The sequence below is a fragment of the Eulemur rufifrons genome, chromosome 7 (assembly GCF_041146395.1).
Source record: "Eulemur rufifrons isolate Redbay chromosome 7, OSU_ERuf_1, whole genome shotgun sequence".
NCBI lineage: Eukaryota > Metazoa > Chordata > Mammalia > Primates > Lemuridae > Eulemur > Eulemur rufifrons.
Window position 1 is genome coordinate 276,773,794 of NC_090989.1, and position 20,065 is coordinate 276,793,858.

Genomic DNA, 20,065 nt, shown 5'->3' on the forward strand with positions numbered 1-20,065 from the left:
TATTAGACTGTGGCCTAGTGAGAGGCTGTGGCCTGGTGAGAGGCTGTGGCCTAGTGACAACATCCTTCTGAGCTTGCCTCCTCTACAAAAGGAGGACGACAGTGCAGACCTCTTAGGTCTACTGCAAGAACTAAAGGAAAACGTGTATGGAGACTCAACACAGTGCCTGGGACATGGCAAACTGAAATCCATGCTGGCTGCTTTGATCTCCCTACCCCCTAACTCCACGCCCCACCCGGGCTGTGATGACTGGCCATGCCTTTGCCGTCTTCTCCTCAGAGTGTGACCTGTTCTCCACACCCCTGACTGCAAGCTGACTCCTAATGGAGCTGCCACCTCGGACAGCCCCAGGACTGGGCTGGGCCCGAAGGAGGAGCTCACATGGGAACAAGCCAGCCTGTCCCCTTCCCTGACTCCCTCTCCCTGGTGCTGCCCACCCGTTCACACTAAGCATAGTCACTCTACCAAAGGCAGGTCTGGAGACCACTGCCCAAGTTGGGAGGGAGTCTGGGGCAACGGCAAAGGCATCAAGGGAAAGCCTGGAACACAGCAGCTACAGGCGCCACTTACAAGCTCCTGAATGTGGGCTTCCTGGGCAAGCACAACAGCCCTGCTCTGCTTCAGCTGCTCCTCGGAGGCCTGCAGGGTCTGCTCTAACTCTTTCACCTGAGAGGGAAACAGAAGCGTTCTTTCTGCTCAGAGATGCTGAAGAGTAGTAAAAAATGGCTTTAAGATGCAAACCAGGCTGGTGAGGTGGTTCTTGCCTGTAATCCTAGCACTGTGGGAGGCTGATCACTTGAGGCCAGGAGTTCAAGACCAGCCTGGGGCCTCATAGCAAGACCCCATCTCTACAAAAAGTACACAGATTAGGTGGCATCGTGGTGCGGGCCTGTAGTCCCAGCTCCTTTGGAGGCTGAGGCAGGAGGACTGCGTGAGCCCCAGAGTTGGAGGTTGTGGTGAGCTGTGATCGCACCACTGTACTGGGTGTGGGGGACAGAGACCCTCTCTCAAAAAAAAAAAAAAAAAAGCAACCAATTTAAATAATAGAACAGGTATATTGCAGAAAAAAATGTAACATGAGAAAAAAAGATAACCATAATTCTATCATCACATAAAGCATTAGCATTCTAATGTCTTTCAGTCTTTTTTAATGATTTTTATAAATAACTTTATACAGTTTTAATAAAACAGTGCAAAACTTTGTATTTTCTTCCCCACTCATAAATTTCCTTCTATGTTTCCATGTAATCTTTAGACTTTAGATTATTTCCTCAAAGAGTATTTCATAATTTACTGAACCACTTGCCTACCATGCTAGCATTTAGGTTGTTTTCCATTTTTTCCATCTAAAATAAAACAGCAGTTAACATCTTCACACAAAAATTTTTTACCTGGTTTGAATCACTTCCTTAGGATAGATTCCCAGAAATGGGATTACTGCTCACAATATAAATTTAGGTTTCACTCATTTCACAAATACTGACCAAGTCTGACTGCGTACCCGGAACTGAAACAGGGCACAGGGCCAGCGCAGAGAGCAGGACAGATGCAGACTGGCCCTCAAGGCCCTCACTGTCCAGGACAGAGCTGAATCTGGATTTGGCTCTCTATCATGGCATTTTTATTAGACTCAAGCTGTATTTGTGCATTTCTCTTGTAAAGTGCTCTTGTTTACCGAGTAAGGTCTGACCTTGGGGAGCTTTATTATGAAAACCCAAGCACAAGGAAGACTGTATGGAGGTGAAGAGGAGGTAGGAACCCACGGAGAGAAGGGTATTGTTCAGGTTCAGGTTCCTCACAGACATTCACATGTGAGATTTAACTAAAACAACTCCATGAGAAGGGGCTACTATTCCACAGAGCAGAACAGTAATGTTACTGGTTCATGATCACAAATTTTACCAGTGGTAATGCCAGGGCTAAAACCTAGTGTTTTAAACTCCTGAGATCAGAAAATATCTACCCAAGTCTCAATTTAGAGGCTGAGCTCAAGAAAGATTCAGATCCTCAAAAGGTTAAACACAGAATTACCGTATGACCCAACTATTTCATTCCTAGATATATACCCAAAAGAAATGAAAATATAAGTCCACACAAAAACCTTGTGCACTAATGTTCATGTTAGCATTATTCACAATAGCGAAAAGATGGAAACAACTCAAATGTCCATCAATGCATGAATAAACAAAATGTGGTATAAACATACAATGGAATGTTAGCCTCAAAGAGGAATGAAATTCTGACACGTGCTACAGCATGGATGAACTATGATGACATTATACTACGTGAAATAAGCCAGACACAAAAGGACAAATACTGTATGATTCCACCTATATAAGGCAGTGCTCAAACTCACAGAGACAGAAAATAGAACGGTGGCTGCCAGGGACTGGGGGAATTATTGTTTTAATGGGTATAGAGTTTCAGTTTGGGAAAATGAAAAAGTTCTGGAGATGGGTAGTAGTGATGGTTGCACAACAATGTGAATGTACTTAATGCCACTGAATTGGACACCGAAAAATGGTTAAAGTAGTAAATTTTAGGTTATATATATTTTATCGCAATAAAGAAAGCATAAACGATATTCAGAAAATAGTTAGAACTGAATTATAATAAAAAACAAAAATCTGTAAAGAAAACTATAGTCTTAAATATAGTTATCAGGAAATAAGATTAAAAAAATCAGCATTTAACTCAAGAAATTAAAAAATTAATGGTGCAAACTTTTTAATAAATATTATAATGTTTTCCACAACTACTTAATTCTGCTGCTATTGCAAGAAAACAGCCCTATTACACATATGTAAATGAATGAGTGTGTCTTTCAGCAACATTTAGCCTGAGGGTCACAGTTTGCCCAATCTTGAGATAGACCTGTGACAAGACTAACCAAGAAAAACAGAATATGCAAATTAACACAATATAGAAACAAAGGAGCACATGGAGATTAAAAAAAAATACTATACGTTTACAGGCAAATATATTATTATATGATAATACATTTTAAGAGTATTATATGATAATAAGTTGGAAAAATCAAGATGAAATGGATAAATTTTGAAAAAAGTCAAATTGGCTCAAAAAGAAATAGAAAACTTAGTCTAGTAAGTAATAAAAATTGAAACTGTAACTAAAGATGTCTCTTCCCTGAAAAATTCAGGTCCAGATCATTTTGTAGGTGAATTCTACCAAATTTATATATGCATTAACTTTAAATAAATTGAACCTTAATATAAATTGTTTCAGAAAACAGCACAAAAGCTCCCTAGCTGTTTTTACAAGGCTAGTGTAGCATGATTCTACAACCAGATCATTGTAAGCCCATTCAACTTATAAATGTAGTTGTAAAAATTCTAAATAAAGTATTAGTTAATGAAATTCAGATGTTTATTACAAAAATAATATATCAAGAGGTAGTTATCCCAGCCAAAAAGTCTATTAAGGAAATTCACCACATTAACAGACTAAAGGAAAAACAATGTATGATTTCTTTCAATCAATGCAAATAAAGCATTTGATAGAATTCTACAAATTTATAATTTTAAAAAACAGATCCTTAGCAGATTAGAAAGGAATCTCCTTAATTCAGTAAAGATTAAATACCAAAAACCTGCAAACTTTATACCAAATGAGGAAACTTCAGACACATTCCCTTTAAGACTGGGAACAAAACAACGATGCCCACTAAGTACTGTCCATTCTATATGGACAGAAAATAGAATAAGAGGTAGAAAGAATAGAAGGAATAAAATAAAGTTGTCACTATTTACAGATGATATGATTATCTGCCCAGGAAATACAAAAGACATCACACAATATTAGAGTAAGAAAGTCTAGCAGGAGTGCAATATCCAAGAATAACTAAAAAAAATGGCATTTCTCTGGAATTACCAGAAATGACCAATTAAAAATAAGATACCATCACAGCATCAACACAAACTCTAAAGTTTCTAGGAATTAATAACTTAACCAAGAAAATAAGATATCTTTTGGGAAAAATATAAAATTTTAATGAAGAACACAAAAAAATCTGAATAAATCGAATTTATTTATATTCTTAGAAGGAATTACTTAATATTATAAAACTGACAATTCTCCCCCATTAGCCTATATATGTAATCTTTTTTTTTGTTGTTTTGGGGGAGACAAGAGTCTCTGTTGCCCAGGCTAGAGTGCCATGGCATCAGCCTAGCTCACAGCAACCTCAAACTCCTGGGGTTGAAGGGACTCTCCTGCTTCAGCCTTCCGACTAGCCGGGGCTACAAGTGTGCACTATCAGGCCCTGCTAATTTTTTCTATTTTTAGTTGTCCAGCTAATTTCTTTCTATTTTTAGTAGAGATGGGGGTCTTGCTCTTGCTCAGGCTGGTCTCGAACTCCTGAGCTCAAGCGATCCTCCTGCCTCAGCCTCCCAGAGTGCTAGGATTACAAGCATGAGTTACCATGCCTGGCCTTAATGCAATCTTAATAAATATTCAGGTTGAATTTTTTGGAAACTCAAAAACAAAAACTTCAAAGGTCTACAAATAGTTAAATCAGCCTTCAAAGAAAAGGATAACTTGTCTTAGTGGATACTGAGGTACAGTACAGACAATACTATGTAATAAAAACATTGTAGTGATTATACAAGAGCAGACAATCAGACCAATGGATAGAGAGAATGCAGAGACAAACTCATGAATATATGATAAAGTTAGCATGAGATATGCATTCAGAAAGGACAGATTGATCAGTAAATGGTGTTGAGAAAAATGGAGAGAAATAAAATTGGATCCCTACCTAACACCACACACACAGACAGTCTGTACGTGGATTAGGACACATGAACAAAGTTAACAGACTGGCTCAGGACTGTAACTGACAAAGGGTTAGGAACAAGAATATACAATAAAATCCTATAAACCAAATAAGCAAAGACTGAAACCCCCAAAGAGAAACAAGCAAAGGATATGAATGGGCAATTCAAAAGCAAAAACTCCAAAGAATAACAGGCATATGAAGACATGGTTAAACTCATTAATAACCATAGCAACATAAATTAAAGTAATGAAATATCACTTCACATTCATTAAACTGGCAAAAATCTAAAAGGCTGGGCGGCTGGGCAAGGTGGCTCATGTCTGTAATACTAGCACTTTGGGAGATTGAGGTGAGAGGATTGCTTGAGGCCAGGAGTTCAAGAGCAGCCTGGGCAACATAGCAAGACCCCATCTCTACAAAAAAGAAAAAGAAAAAATTAGCTGGGCATGGTGTCACATGCCTGTAGTCCCAGCTATTGAGGAAGCTAAGCCAGGAGGACCTTGTGCTCTGGAGGGGGAGGTTGCATTGAGCTGTGATTGCACCACTGCACTCTAGTCTGGGCAACAGAGCAAGATCCTATATCTAAAAAAAATAATAATAATAAAATAAATAAAAAATACAAAAGGCTGGGAAATGCCAATGTTGGAAAAGGCAGAAATGCAAATATAGGAACCCTCATGTATGCTGGAGGAGGAGAGTCAGGTGTAGGCTTTCTGAGAACAATCTGGTTCTATTTAGTCACTTTAGGTCATATGCATTTTCTATCAACCTTAAGGGGACAAGGCTGTTGATTGCAGTGTAACCTGAGGTGGCAGGAACAAGGCAATCTGGATGTCTACCATACAGAAAACTACAAAGGAGAGTAGGTAAGTACAACGAAGTGGATACAGACAGAAGTTGGGGCAGCTGAAAGTAACAGAGACAACACACTCACAGCTGCATCATTTACATGAATTAAAAACACATGCACATGAAAAAAATGCTACTCATTTTAAGGTGACCCAATAATAAAGGGAACTATATTAACCACATGGGAATGGTTTCCTATTGGAGGGAGGGCAATGGAGATAAAAGGGAATAAATAAACATGAAAACAAGTTTGTGTGGAACTCAATGATGGTAATGTGGCAAGAATGAAGAAAATGACTAACTCATCCCTATATTGGTAAGATCCAAAGAGTAGTACCTTCCAATGGAAACACTCTGACCAATGGGATTCTCAGCCACACCATGTTGTCATTCAGCCAGGTTACCACCCAAACATAGGAAACAGCAGGAGTAAGGTCAGTACCCGAGACTCCAGGGTGTTAATGGCCTTGGCCTGGCTGCTTGTAGCTGCTAAGAGCTCCTGTCTGGTGTCCTCCAAATTCTGCTCAGCAACTGTTTTCTGTAAATTGAAAGAAGAGTGAAAGAAAATAGTCATTCCTCCATTGAATAAATTTTTACTGATATCTACAACATACTATGATTTGTGCTATGCAAAAGGGACACAAACACATTTAAAACACCCAACTAATTGAGATTAATTCACATATCATAAAGTACATACAGATAATTTGACATAGTCCTTTGACCTTGAGGCTGGAATAAAAGACTAACAAAAAATTTATACAATAGGTGCAATAACTGCCCACAAATAGGGAGCACAGAGCAGGAGATTCTCCTTGCTATAGGCTTTATCACTCACAGGTGGCCAGGGCTTGGGGGGGCCTCCCAGCAGAGGGATGACCAGTGGAGATGTGCACTGCCTGCTACATTCAGGGAATTGTAACTCCTCACAACCCAAAGTGATGGGTTTAGGTCAAGAAATGAAACTAGAAAGTTAGGCAAAAGGGCCAGATAATAAGAGGCTTTTTTTTTTTTTTTTTTTTTTTGAGACAGCATCTTGTTCTATTGCCCAGTGAGGTGATCACAGCTCACTGCAACCTCCAACTCTGAGGCTCAGGCAATCCTCCTGCCTCAGCCTCCTGAGTAGTTGGGACTACAGGCATGGACCACCATGCCCAGATAATTTTTTCTATTTTTTATAGAGAGGCGTCTTGCTATATTGTCCAGGCTGGTCTTGAACTCCTGGCCTCACGAGATCCTCCTTCCTTAGCCATCCAAAGTGCTGGGATTCCAGGTGTGAGCCACCATGCCCAGCCCATGAAAGGTGTTTTAATGCTTCAAAAAAGGAGTTTGAATTTTATTCTGTAGGCAATGTTTTTCAAAGTAGGTTCTTCTAAACCCTGGCATTAGACTTACCCGGGGTGGTTGGTAAATTTGAGGCCTTATTCTAGGCCTGTTGAAATCAGAATTTCTGGGGGCAGGGCAACAGATATATTCTTTAAACAAACTCCCCAAGTAACTCCTATGCATACTAAACTTTATAATAATGATGATGACACAATAATTATTATAATATTAATAGCTGACATATATTGAGATCCTACTATGTTCCAATCATCATTCTAAGCACTTTACATATTATATAACTTATTTAATCCTAACAACAGTTCTGAGTCTGGTACCATAATAAAAACAATTTTACAGGGGAAGAAACAAATACAAAGAGATTAAGTTACTTGCTCTATGTCACAAGCTAGCAAGAGGAGGCAGGACACAAACATAAGCAGTCTGATTATAGAAATCAATTTGGAACTCACATTGTACTCACTGCAGACTGTATAAGGGACCTGTGGAAGATGTTTAAGGCAATGATACAGTCATAAATGCTATTTAGGAGATCAGTTTGGCAGTGAGCATGTAAGACTGTCAGAGGATGAAGGAGGAGAGACTGATGCTGAGTAGGCCAGTATGGAGCCTTCTAACATAGAATAGGCTAGAGTTGCTGGAAACCCAGAAGTACAACAGTGGCAGTGGAGATAGAGATATTTACTTGAAAGTGACTGAAGACTGAAGAAAATGAAGGTGTAATCTAGGATGAGGCCAGGTGTGGTGGCTCACACCTGTAATCCTAGCACTTGGGAGGCTGAAGAGGGAAGATCACTTGAGGCCAGGAGTTCGAGACTAGACTGGGCAACATAGCAAGACCGTGTCTCTACAAAAAATTAAAAAATTAGCCAGGCGTGGTTATGTGCACCTGTAGTCCCAGCTACTCAGGAGGCTGAGGCAGGAGGATTGCTTGAGCCCAGGAGTTCGGGGCTATGGTGAGTTATGATCAAGCCACTGTACTCCAGCCTGGATGACAGAGGAAGACCCTGTTTCTAACAACAATAATAAACTAGGACGAGTGCTGAGGCCTTGCTTTGTCACTTTTGTCATGGTGAGGCCAATCACTGGGATACAAAAAGACGGAGGAGCAGAATGTGGGCAGAACACTGACCAAGGTTAATTCTTGCTCATGCCAAAGGGCAGATGGTAGCTACTTCCCTTGGCCAATAGAGAGAGCAAAAGTGTGGGGAAGAGAGCAGTATGGTAAGGCAAGACAGCCCAAATGGTGGAAATCACTAGGTGCAGTTGATTGGTGACAAGGATGCCATCTGTTCATATGTGTCTCTGAATAAAGCTCTCCCTTTCCCTGAGAAAAGCATGGCGCGCACAGGGAACATGAGGCTGTTTCTGATGTAAGCAGGACAATGCAAAGTTGGAGAGAGATCTCTTCTGACTGAGCTGTTTGCTGGCACCCCAGCTCTGAAACTCTAGGATTTCTGCATTCACCAGAGAGCGAAAGTTACCTCTTTCAGAAGTTCTTGTACATGCTCTTCTCCTGATAAGTTTTGTTCTAGCCTCTTCTCCAAGGATGCGACCTTCTCTTGCAAATGTGTGATAATTTTCTCTTTCTCTTGAGTTTCAGTAGTGACCTGCAGGTGAAAGCAGAGATCATACTGTATTATAAGCCCTCTCCTTCCTTCCTGCCTCCTCTTGGGCCATTACATTTCCATGAAATTCTGTTCTCACTGCCCCCTGGAACAACATATAGCCAAGGAATCTTCCTTGAAAATGAGACACAGAAGATGCAAGATCAGAACCCAGTGACACTCAGGGATCCAGTTCAGACCTAGTGCAGCAAGAGGCAAACATTTTCCCCAACGTATGCAACTGACAGTCAGAAAAGGAACAAAGCCATTATCTACCTGGTAGAGGTAGCAGAGCCAATCCCACCCAAGAAGCTCCCAGCCTGCTTTGCAATGACCTACAGAACAATGCTCCTGGAAGTCAAGGGGGTGGATGAAGCATGAGCAATGCCAACGTAGCTGCTTTAAGGCTGAAGAGAGAACTTCTGAAATGATGATATTCACCCTGGCTCAGGGCACAGCTGCTGTGCCTTTCACACCTTGGCTCCAGACCAACAGCTACCCACTTTATTTCGGTCTATCTCTCTAGCAACGATGGTAGTGGAGATGGTGGCAGGTTGGGACTAACTTTGTTCCTTTCACTACTACCAATCTTCAAATGCTGCTTAATGTCAAAGCAGAGGATCCAAGAAGCTTTCAATATACAACTTCTTAGATCCCTATTGGTCCTTGCATGCACAGAGGATGCCCATTCTCCTCTCCTAGGAAAGGTTGTATGGCATCAAAATCTCATTGTGAAGACTTGTACCTCCTTACAATACTCTTCACCTTCAAATTGCCTCATCTTATGCTTCTGTTGCTCCATCTTAAGCCACAGACTTTTATATTCAGTTTGCAACCTAACCAGTCTTTCCTCAGCATAAGATGCAGCAACCTGGGCCTAGGGTTGCCATTCTGAATCTCACAGGTATGACAACAGAGGTAGTAGTGGAGCGGAATCTGAAGACTGGATTCACAACCCCACAATTCAATAAACGTTTATCAAGCCTAAACTCTATCTGTTGTTTTCCGGGGATACAATCGGACACAGTTCCTGATCCACAGAAGACTGGAGGCTGGTGATGGAGGCAGATATACACATGACTATTTATAAAACGGTAAAATCATGACGCAACAGAGGGACACACAAGGCACTATGAGGTGTCAGAGGCAGGAGGAACTAACCATCTGGGAGAATCAGATCAGGCCTCCTAAACAGGCAAGTCCAGGTGGAAGGGTGTGGGAGAGAAGCAGGAATTCTGCGTAAAGGGCAGCATATGCAAAGAGGTAACAGACAAGTACAGCAAGACCAGGAGGCTGGGTGTGAGGAAAGAGGAGCTGAACACAATTCCCAAGTCTTTGGCTCAGACGTCTGGGTAACATTAGGAGAGGCAGATAACATAGGAGGGAATGTGAGTTTGTTATACACATGGCATACAAGTGATTGTGTTAGGCAAAGTTGGGGACAGAAAAAGAATCAGTTGCCAAGTTCCATTTAGTCTTCTTGTGCAATATATCAATGCGCAACCTCCTTCTCCAGGCTGGCTGATTTACTGCAGGTCCCCTGCGCCTCACATGGACTACTGGAATAGCTACCAAGCCCCACTTCCTGACGCCAAGCCCGCCCCTTTCCTAATGACTGCCCCCCTCACCCACTCCCTCGCCAAGTCCAGGCCTCATAGTTACAGTCCTAGAATGCAGACTGCATCAAGATGGGGTGTGTGGACATTTGATTCAGACAGACATGAGTCTGAATCCTGGCTCTGTTGTTTACTTCTTCTGTGTGATCTTGGACAAATCATTTAGCATCTCAGATCTCAGAGGCTCATTGCTATCATCTCTAAAATGGGAACACAATGTGTTTAACCAAAGGGTAGTTGTGAGCATTTGATGAGTCCCTGTATGTAAAGCACTTGAATACTGAGCACAGGCTAACTGTTCAGCTATGTATGTTAAAGATTCACTAATGAATATTTGTGAAATTTCACTTTCACTATTTACACAAATTGGCTTCTGCATACCTCTCCAGCCTTGTCTAGCACCACTTCCACTTCCTCTCTGAGCTCTGGCCATGTAGCTACCCTTTCACTTCTCCCAACATGGCTTTTTCCCTCTACACCGTAAAATGTATTCATTTAAATAAAAAAAAGTTAGATGATTTCCATAAAAATATTATGTTAAGTACGATAGAGGTTGGAAAAGGCATAAATTGGGAAATGGAAAGATAATGGCTGCAGCTGAGGAATTACTATCTAATAGAGTAAAAAAAATTATAATTGTGGACATTATGGGTTAAATAAAAACACAGTGGAAAGAATTAAAGTAAAATTTTGTTCATTTGGCAAGAATGAAAAAGAAAAAAATAGAAAATGCACAAACACTACTAAGAATGAAGAGAGGGCAACAATTCAAAAGAAGAGAGGCAGGGCACAAAGGCTCACACCTATAACCCCAGCACTTTGGGAGGCCAATGTAGAAGGATCGCTTGAGGCCAGGAGTTCAGGACCAGCCTGAGCAACATGGCAAGACCCCATCTCTACAAAAAAATTAGCCAGGCATGATGGATGGCATGTGCTCTATAGTCCTCGCTACCCGGGAGGCTGAGGCAGGAGGATCACTTGATCCCAGGAGTTCGAGGCTGCAGTGAGCTATGACTATGCCACTACACCCCAGCCTGGGTGACAGAGTGAGATCTTGTTTCAAAAAAAAAAAAAAAGAAAAGAAAACAAAACAAAAAAAAAGAGGAGAATGTAAGGAATATAATACCAAAAATACTGAACTTATAGCAAATGGACAATTATGTAGAAAAATACAAACCAACAAAACTGACTTAGGGACAGGCGCGGTGACTCATGCTTGTAATCCTAGCACTCTGGGAGGCCGAAGCCAGAGGACTGCATGAACTCAGAAGTTTGAGACCAGCCTGAGCAAGAGTGAGACCCCATCACTAAAAAAAAACTGACTTGGGAGGAAATATGTACAATTAGAATAATTCTATTACCATTAAAGAAATCTATTCAGTAATTTAAAAATCTTCACACAAAGATAATACAAAATACAATGGTTTTATGGAAAGTTCTAGCAAACATTCAAGAACCCCAAAATTATAACCATACACAAACTATCTCAACATACAGCAAAAGGGCAAAAATTCCCCATCCTTCTATGGGGCTCACATATTCTACTTACATTTTGCAAATCAATGGAGAGCTGCTGAATGAGTGCTTGGAGCTCTTGTTCCTTTTGTTCCAGAGCTGTGATCTTATTTTCTGCACCTGTCTTTGAAGCTATCACATGATCTCTTCATCGAAAAAAAAACAGACAATGAACACATTTGGATAGCTCATCTAAGACACACTCTTCCGAAGGAATACAAATGATTCCTTCCATGTCAGGGCTGTAAGCATTATTAGCCGCATGAAGGTCATCAATGGAAAAAGACTCCTTGGCTCTCTCTGAAGCAGAAGCCAAAAAATAAAAAGTCCACCGAAAAAGTCCTGATCTGCCTTTGCTTACTTAATAGCTTACAAACTAAAACCATATGAAATTGCTCAGCAAGGCTGAAACTATTCTGAGCCTAGGCAGGTAAAGACAGAAAGGGTTGGGAGTAGGGTGGGCCCTGAGTCCTCAACAGGTAAGGACATGTCCAGAAGCTTTTTCTAGTGCCAGAATTGGAAAGCGTTGTGATGAACAACGGGGAAAGGTGGGTGGGCCACAGTCAGAGCTACGCTAACACGTCTTCCCAAGGGCCCCACAGACCAAGCAAGAACCTCTGCTCTTCCAGCGTTGAGTAGTGTCTCTGCAATTCTTCTAGCTTCTGGCTTAAGTCTGATGACATCTGATTGGAGGTCATCAACTCCTCCTGGGTGTGACTAAGTTCTGTGGTTCGTGCCTCCAATTCTTGCTCCATTTTCCCCAGACTTTCTTCCTTTTTTAAAAGCTGATACAAAAATAGAAAATTTCATTGAGCTACTGCTAAGAAATACGCTTTAAAAAAAATTTAGCTGGGTGCAGTGGCACATGCCTGCAATCCCAGCTACTTGGGAGGCTAGGGCAGGAGAATTGCTTGAGCCCAGCAGTATGAGGCTGCAGTGAGCTATGATCATGCCTGTGAACAGCTACCGCACCCCTGTCTGGGTAGCTTAGCAGGGCACTGTTTCTTAAAAAAAAAAAAAAAAAAAAAAAATCTGGACTAATAGCCAAACTTTTATAACATTTTTGTGGGGCTACAAAGGGGTTTATATGCCCAGAGTTTAAAAAAAAAAAAAAAAAAAAACAGAAAAAGAGAAAGGAAATACATTTTAAACAGAACTTTCTCATTTTAATAAATTTTAAAACATACAAATATGATTAATATCAAATACTACTGGAGTATGTTTATCAGTAAAAAGAGAGCAATGGCCAGCAAAACCAGAAAAAATAATCATCTATTTGGTATTTAGCTATTAAACCAAAAGTGCATACCATGTGCTTTACTTTACTTAGTTCCTGCTGCTGAAACCCCTCTAATTCATCCATTTCATCTCTCCTTTGGAAAAGATTCAAACTCTGGTTCTTCATTTCCTGTAACTGAGCTGTCAGAAATCTTTTCTCCTATTGGGGAGAAGGTGACACCAATTCAGGCTACTAAAACTTTATGAATCTGTATTACAAAAGAGCAATTCTTTTTTTTTTTTTTTTTTGAGACAGAGTCTCACTCTGTTGCCCGGGCTAGAGTGAGTGCCGTGGCGTCAGCCTAGCTCACAGCAACCTCAAACTCCTGGGCTCAAGCGATCCTCCTGTCTCAGCCTCCCGAGTAGCTGGGACTACAGGCATGCGCCACCATGCCCGGCTAATTTTTTCGATATATATTTTTAGCTGTCCATATAATTTCTTTCTATTTTTAGTAGAGATGGGGTCTCGCTCTTGCTCAGGCTGGTCTCGAACTCCTGAGCTCAAATGATCCGCCCACCTCGGCCTCCCAGAGTGCTAGGATTACAGGCGTGAGCCACCGCGCCCGGCCTAAAGAGCAATTCTTAATAAAGAAAAATCTTCAGGAAATCTTATGCCAATAGACAAAAATAATACATTGCTAATGGGAAGTGTTACAGTAATGTGACCAATATAGTACTATTTACAAATAAAGTTACAAATAAATGTGCTTTAAATAATCGTGAATAAGGGAAATAAGAGCAACAATTATGTAAAATTTTAAAGTTCTTACATGTACTTCACAAGTCCAGATACATACTTTACATGTCTATTCTTAGTGATATACTGAACTGGCTGAGAAACATACATGACTGGAGTAAGACTGAATGCCCTAAAAAAAAATTAAGTGCATGTAGAGTGAATGTAGAACTGATTTTAGTAGTAAAAAAAAAAAAAAAAATCAGGTATCACTGGTGTCAGCAGTTTACAGCTTACTGAATGACAGCTTCTAGCAATGGACTCTCTTCAGGACTGACCCTAGTGTAGTCGTGGCTAATTCTAAACTGAAAAGAAAATAACACCCCCAAAAATCAGAGTGGCTTCAAACATCTACATATATGTCACATTATTCTTTCCTGGTCTGAAAAATTTCCCCAACTCCTCCTTTGAAAGGATGAAACAAAGAGAAAATTACCTTTCTAAGCCAAAGTAGGTTTGATTTGGTTCAGTCCTATACAGACACTCTTTATCATAATTTTAAAAGATAAAAAAGCAGTTCAATGAGCATTTCAACTGCCATAATCCTAAAAGTTTCCTTATGACAAGAAACCCTTAACCTAGCCCATACCTCCATCATTAACAGTATTTGTTTGGGGATTTTTTTCAAGCACAAGTTTCTTTGGGATTTGACTTTTCTATAATTCTTTCCTTAATAAAAACGTTAGTGCACTCTGTTAGCTTGATAATCAGATTTCTACAAAACACAAAGAAAATAGCTGGTTTAAGATGGGTGTTTTATGGAAAGAATGGAGCAATACTAAAAGTCATCTGTTTAATAAAAAGAGTAATTTAGAAGTACTCAATAAAAAAAGGAATGAATTAGGTAACAGCATATTATTATGGCTGAGAGAGTTAACTATTGATTATTTTAAAATTAAAATGTTTTTCCAATTGTAGGCTTGATATTTCATTTTCTTGTTTATATGTGGGCCAGGAATACACTACTTAAGGCACTACACAGCGTTATGCAAGCTATGGTGCAAGAATAATCAATTTGCCTCATCTGTGTCTAGCCGAGAGGTTCTTTCACATGCTCAATGCCGAGCCTTGAGAAATGCCCTCCTTCCCCATGGCGTCATCATGAAGTATTCCCATTGTTACCACAGTGCCAGTCAGAGCCCCAGCAGCAAACAGATGGCAGACTCAAATTAGGTTTTTTTTTTTTTTTTGAGACAGAGTCTCACTTTGTTGCCCGGGCTAGAGTGAGTGCCATGGCGTCAGCCTAGCTCACAGCAACCTCAAACTCCTGGGCTCAAGCGATCCTCCTGCCTCAGCCTCCCGAGTAGCTGGGACTACAGGCATGCGCCACCATGCCCGGCTAATTTTTTCTATATATATTTTAGTTGTCCATATAATTTCTTTCTATTTTTAGTAGAGACGGGGTCTCACTCTTGCTCAGGCTGGTCTCGAACTCCTGACCTTGAGCGATCCACCCGCCTCGGCCTCCCAGAGTGCTAGGATTACAGGCGTGAGCCACCGCGCCCGGCCTCAAATTAGGTTTTTTGAGGATGGTTTTTAATAAAGGGGCTTATCAACACTGTGGGAGGGGTAAGACAGCCAAAAACATAACGTGCTAATAACAGTTGGGCATAAAGTGGCAAAAGGATGAAGAAGTTGGAGGGAGGGGGGAAGGTAATTAAAAAAAAAAAAGAAAAAAAAGGATGAAGAGGTTACAAGAAATCCAGAGAGAGAAAAACTATGTCAAGAGGGAGAACCAAAGGTCCCACTGAAGCTGTGACATTTGGCCGTGGGATGCAACTAAGCAGAAGAGACCCCACATGGAGAAAGCTGGGGGAATAAACATCCTGACCACACTCTTCTTCCACACACGGTTCTTTCAGAGTTCTCCACTGGCTGAACCCAAACAGAAGCCAGAGGGCATCAGGTACACTATTCGCCTTCAGGTACACAGAGAGTGGACGAAATATCAGGATGGGAAAACAAAAGATATCCAGCACACTCTACAAGAAAGGGGAAGATGTGAGCACTTTCCAAATCAGTGCCTAATCATACAGTGCCCTGCTTCCAAGAGGCAGTATAGCAATATATCGGTTTCTGGAAAACATTTTAGAAATGCTTGCATTTTCTAAGCCCCAGAGATGAGACTAACATGAATAATGAGTCAAAAACAAAGATGAACTAACCTTTTCAAGCTGATCCATCTTTTCTGACCATTCCTAAAATAGAACAATAAAAAAGTATAGTTTCCAGGGAAGAGTAATTGTAATACCAAGACTTTCACAAAACAACCAACTCTCCCAAAAGAACTAATGAAACAAAACAAAAAAGCAAATTCAAAAAAAAAAAAAAAAAACCTATGAAGTTGGCTTAACATTAAGAAAGGCAGGAGTTGGCCAGGCGCGATGGCTCACACCTGTCATCCTAGCACTCTGGGAGGCCGAGACGGGCGGATTGTTTGAGCTCAGGAGTTCGAGACCAGCCTGAGCAAGAGCGAGACCCTGTCTCTACTAAAAATAGAAAGAAATTATACAGACAGCTAAAAATACATAGAGAAAAAAAAATTAGCCGGGCATGGTGGCGCATGCCTGTAGTCCCAGCCACTTGGGAGGCTGATGCAGGAGGATTGCTTGAGCCCAGGTGTTTGAGGTTGCTGTGAGCTAGGCTGACGCCACGGCACTCTAGCCTGGGCAACAGAGTGGGACTCTGTCTCAAAAAAAAAAAAGAAAGGCAAGAGTCCTAAAAGGAGAAGAAAAGAAACTTTATATAAAATTCTAGAATACAAATATAAGCCTGAAAATTTTTACTAAGCAGGACACTCAAACAAAGCTGTATTTGCTGTTTGTGATTCTTTTTGAAACATGGTCTCACTCTGTTGCCCAGGCTAGAGTGCAGTGGTGTCATCATAGCTCACTGCAACCTCCAACTCCTAAGCTCAAGAGACCATCCTGCCACAGCCTCCCAAGCAGCTGTGACTACAGCCTTGCGCCACCATGCCTGGCTAATTTTCTATTTTTTTGTAGAGACAGGGTCTTGCTCTTGCTCAGGCTGGTCTCAAACTCCTGGCCTGAAGCAATCCTCCCATCTCTGCCTTGCAAAGTGCTAGGATTACAGGCATGAGCCACTGGGGCTGGCCTATATTTGCTATTCTTATGCAGCTTTTCAGTTTATTCCTGGGAATTTTCGCATGAGTACTGTTATTATTTCTTCAGAGTGGGCAGCTGGGATCAGCTGAGTTGGTAACTCTGCAACTAATGTTTAGAAATTAATTTACTAAAAGTTGGGGGGGGGGTATTCAGCAGTCCCTGATCATTATTTTCCTTCTTATCTTGATTTTAACAACATGCTTTATGCCATCTGGCATAAGTCAAAGGAAAAGGAATTATGCCCCTATTCACAAACCATAAAATAGTGGGAAAAACAAGCAAAAAAAAAAAAAAAAAAAAACCATTGGTACAAAAGGCCTTAATTAGAATCCATCAATTTTTAGATAATTTCTTCACTTATATACATTCATATCATAGTTATCCACTGAGTACTGGTGAATGATGTTTTTTTTCTGGTCAGTAAATGTCCTAGATGATGAATAGACATAAACCAACCAACCACCCCACCTAGTGTATATAAAATAAATTATAAATTTCTTAAATGAAACATAATAAATTGATCTTATCTTAATAAATCTGGATTATCAATTATACTATATTGATGCTTATCTTAAATTTAAAATGTTATTATCTTGAACAAAATATATCAAATACTTCATAGTTATTATAAAGCCAGTGATAGTATTATTATATTTTCTTTTCTTGGGGTCAATCACTCAGCATCTTCCAGTGGATGGTTCTATTGAGAGTACAGGAGTTCCCCTCATCCATGGTGGGGTTGAAGAAATGTGGTACAGATGCTGGAAGAACTATGTATATTATGGATCATGACTAGCTTGATAGCATCTTTTCCACTAAAAAAGGCAAGTGTTTAGGGTTGGGCTCTGAGACAGGTTTTTAGAGAACAGTGGCCTTTTTCCTTATTTTAGGTTTTGCCATTAGATTACAGACACACTATTTCCCTTCTCAATTTTGCAAAGCTTCACAGATGCAGGGAATAATATTCTCACATGTTGGCTACATTTCACAATTAAAACCGTAAAGTTTCTTGACTTTATAAGAAAAGGCTAAATAAAATCTTAAAGAACTTATAACATTCCTTTTCTCCTATTTTGTAAATATTTTCTACAGGTTTACGTCATGATATTGAAATCGCGTCACTAAGTTTTAGTGACGTGATCTTTCCACCAGTTTTAGGCAGTGCCGCATATAAAATACCTGGTCCTTTCTGGCTAATGCCAAAGCCAGTCCTTCTGCCATTTTGGCTCTGTTGGCTTGGAATGTCTCATTCTGCTCTTGAAATTTCCGCATGGAAGCTGTTAACAAAGAGGCTCTATTTCAGATATGAAAATACTTCAGCATGACAAATAATCCATGTGATTACTTTACAACTGACACCTAATGAAAAAGACCAAGGTCACACAAGTAGATTATGAGACTAGGAAAAGCCTGATCTACTTCAACTTCCCAGAAGATTCTTTTGGCCTTAGTAATAGACCACAGTTTGTTTGTTTGTTTCCTCATTGTTTTTGTTTTTTTGCAGTAGTCAAGTATACACATTTAGGAAGATGTCAAAAGGTAAATTTTAAAATGGTACAAAGACAGAACATTGAGAGTTAGGTAGTTTGCCAGAAAACATCAGTGCTGTTGTTAAGTGATGGCTACTACCACTTTATTAGAACTATAAAAACAAAAATCAAAACAAAAAAACTTCTTTATTTTCCTTAAAAAATCTTTAAGTGTATATTAACAAAAAAATAACTTTTTACTTCTGTTAGCATCTTTCTTGGATGATACCCAAAGGAGAACATATGATTTAGGGTAGACTAAACAAAATGTACGCTCCATTGTTGTGGGGAATGATGGCAGAGATTTCTCTCAGTTACCTGACACAACAGTAATGAAGCTATGGCTAGAACTCATCTCCTAATCTAGATCCAAGGGGTAGGTACTAGATTTTATTAAATCCTACGGCAGCCAATAAATGGGTCAACTGGATAAGGACAAACTGATCCACATAATGACCTCCTCCTAGGAAACATGCCCATAAGGCAACATAAATGCCAAGTTGTATACTTATAAATATCAGACCAATGTTATCAACCTGATTAAGAAGCATAATATTTATAAAAAGAAGATTTGAACTCTCATGAAGGACAAACTTAAGTATATACTATTGTTTCATTTCAAAAAACTAAATCCTAAAAAGATTTTAAAAAGCAGGAAAAAAAATACGTACAATCCTGGTGTTTTTCTAATGCAATTTCAAGCTTCTCTTTTATCTTCTGCAAGTTTCGGACCTGTTCAGCATAGTCTTGGGTGAGGAGGGTGACGCACATACCAAGAATGGACAAACATCAGGAAAGGAAGTTAATTAAACAAAAAAATGAGTGAAAATGATGATGATTTTCTTAACCTGAAAACCATTCCTGTTAAGGAAAGCTACGCAGACAGCCTCCCACTTACAATGAACAACACAGGCAAACAGGTATAGTACAAACTATCCATGGTATAAATGGTGAATGCAAACAGGCAGATTTGTTTAGCCTCGATAGAAAACAAGAATTAGGCTTGGCGTCGTCATCAGAAATGCCCTGCTATGAAAAACACAGTATTATCTCATGACTTAATTTCAAATCTCAGTTTTCACTTCCCTTTCCAGTCTTAGCAGTAGAACAAATCAAAGGGAACTCACTAAACAGCCTGCTCAGAGTTATACAACTGAGTACCAGCGGTTAGCGCAACAGCAAACACCTTAGCACAGTATGGTCTTTATGGTGAAAGTACTTAATTCTCTAGAAAAGTGAGCTCCCTTTTTACACAGGAACTGAGTTACCTATGCCCTATTAAAGGTGAAAGTCATACCCGCCATCAGGATGGCCGAGCGATCTAAAGGTGAAAGTCAGAATTAATTACCTGTGTAGCCGAGGAAGATAGTATGTTATAATGAAAAAGCAGTAGTTCAAATCTCAACTGGAGACCTCAAGCAAATAACTGATCCTAAGTATTAGCTTCTTTCTTCGTATATTAAATAATATTAGTTGTGTCTACCTAAAAGGATGCATTATATAATGTGGTGTTTTACATGTCTTAAGCACTTCACACAGTGTTCAATACAAGGCGGCTGGTATTATCATTGTTATTATACACACTAAGCCTGCAGGGCAATACCCAAGACACAAGTGGGCCAAATAAATGTAAGTTCTCTTCCCTGTTCTTTCTCTAAGATAAGTCAA

At 40.0% G+C, this 20,065-nt stretch overlaps 1 protein-coding gene across 3 annotated transcripts in view; it reads right to left on the reverse strand.

Moving 5' to 3' along the window:
* Positions 1-20,065, reverse strand: part of GOLGA1 (golgin A1) — a 51,655-nt gene that overhangs the window by 21,996 nt on the left and 9,594 nt on the right. For 2 of the 3 annotated variants that reach the window (XM_069474660.1, XM_069474661.1), the window contains exons 5-13: positions 19,069-19,143; positions 18,048-18,145; positions 15,909-15,941; positions 13,039-13,167; positions 12,345-12,514; positions 11,764-11,875; positions 8,476-8,601; positions 6,090-6,185; positions 571-666 (exon numbers count right to left, since the gene is read on the reverse strand). In XM_069474660.1, coding sequence (XP_069330761.1) covers positions 571-666; positions 6,090-6,185; positions 8,476-8,601; positions 11,764-11,875; positions 12,345-12,514; positions 13,039-13,167; positions 15,909-15,941; positions 18,048-18,145; positions 19,069-19,143 — 935 coding nt within the window. The remainder of the gene's footprint in view (positions 1-570; positions 667-6,089; positions 6,186-8,475; positions 8,602-11,763; positions 11,876-12,344; positions 12,515-13,038; positions 13,168-15,908; positions 15,942-18,047; positions 18,146-19,068; positions 19,144-20,065) is intronic. The other variant, XM_069474662.1, reaches the window with a different exon arrangement.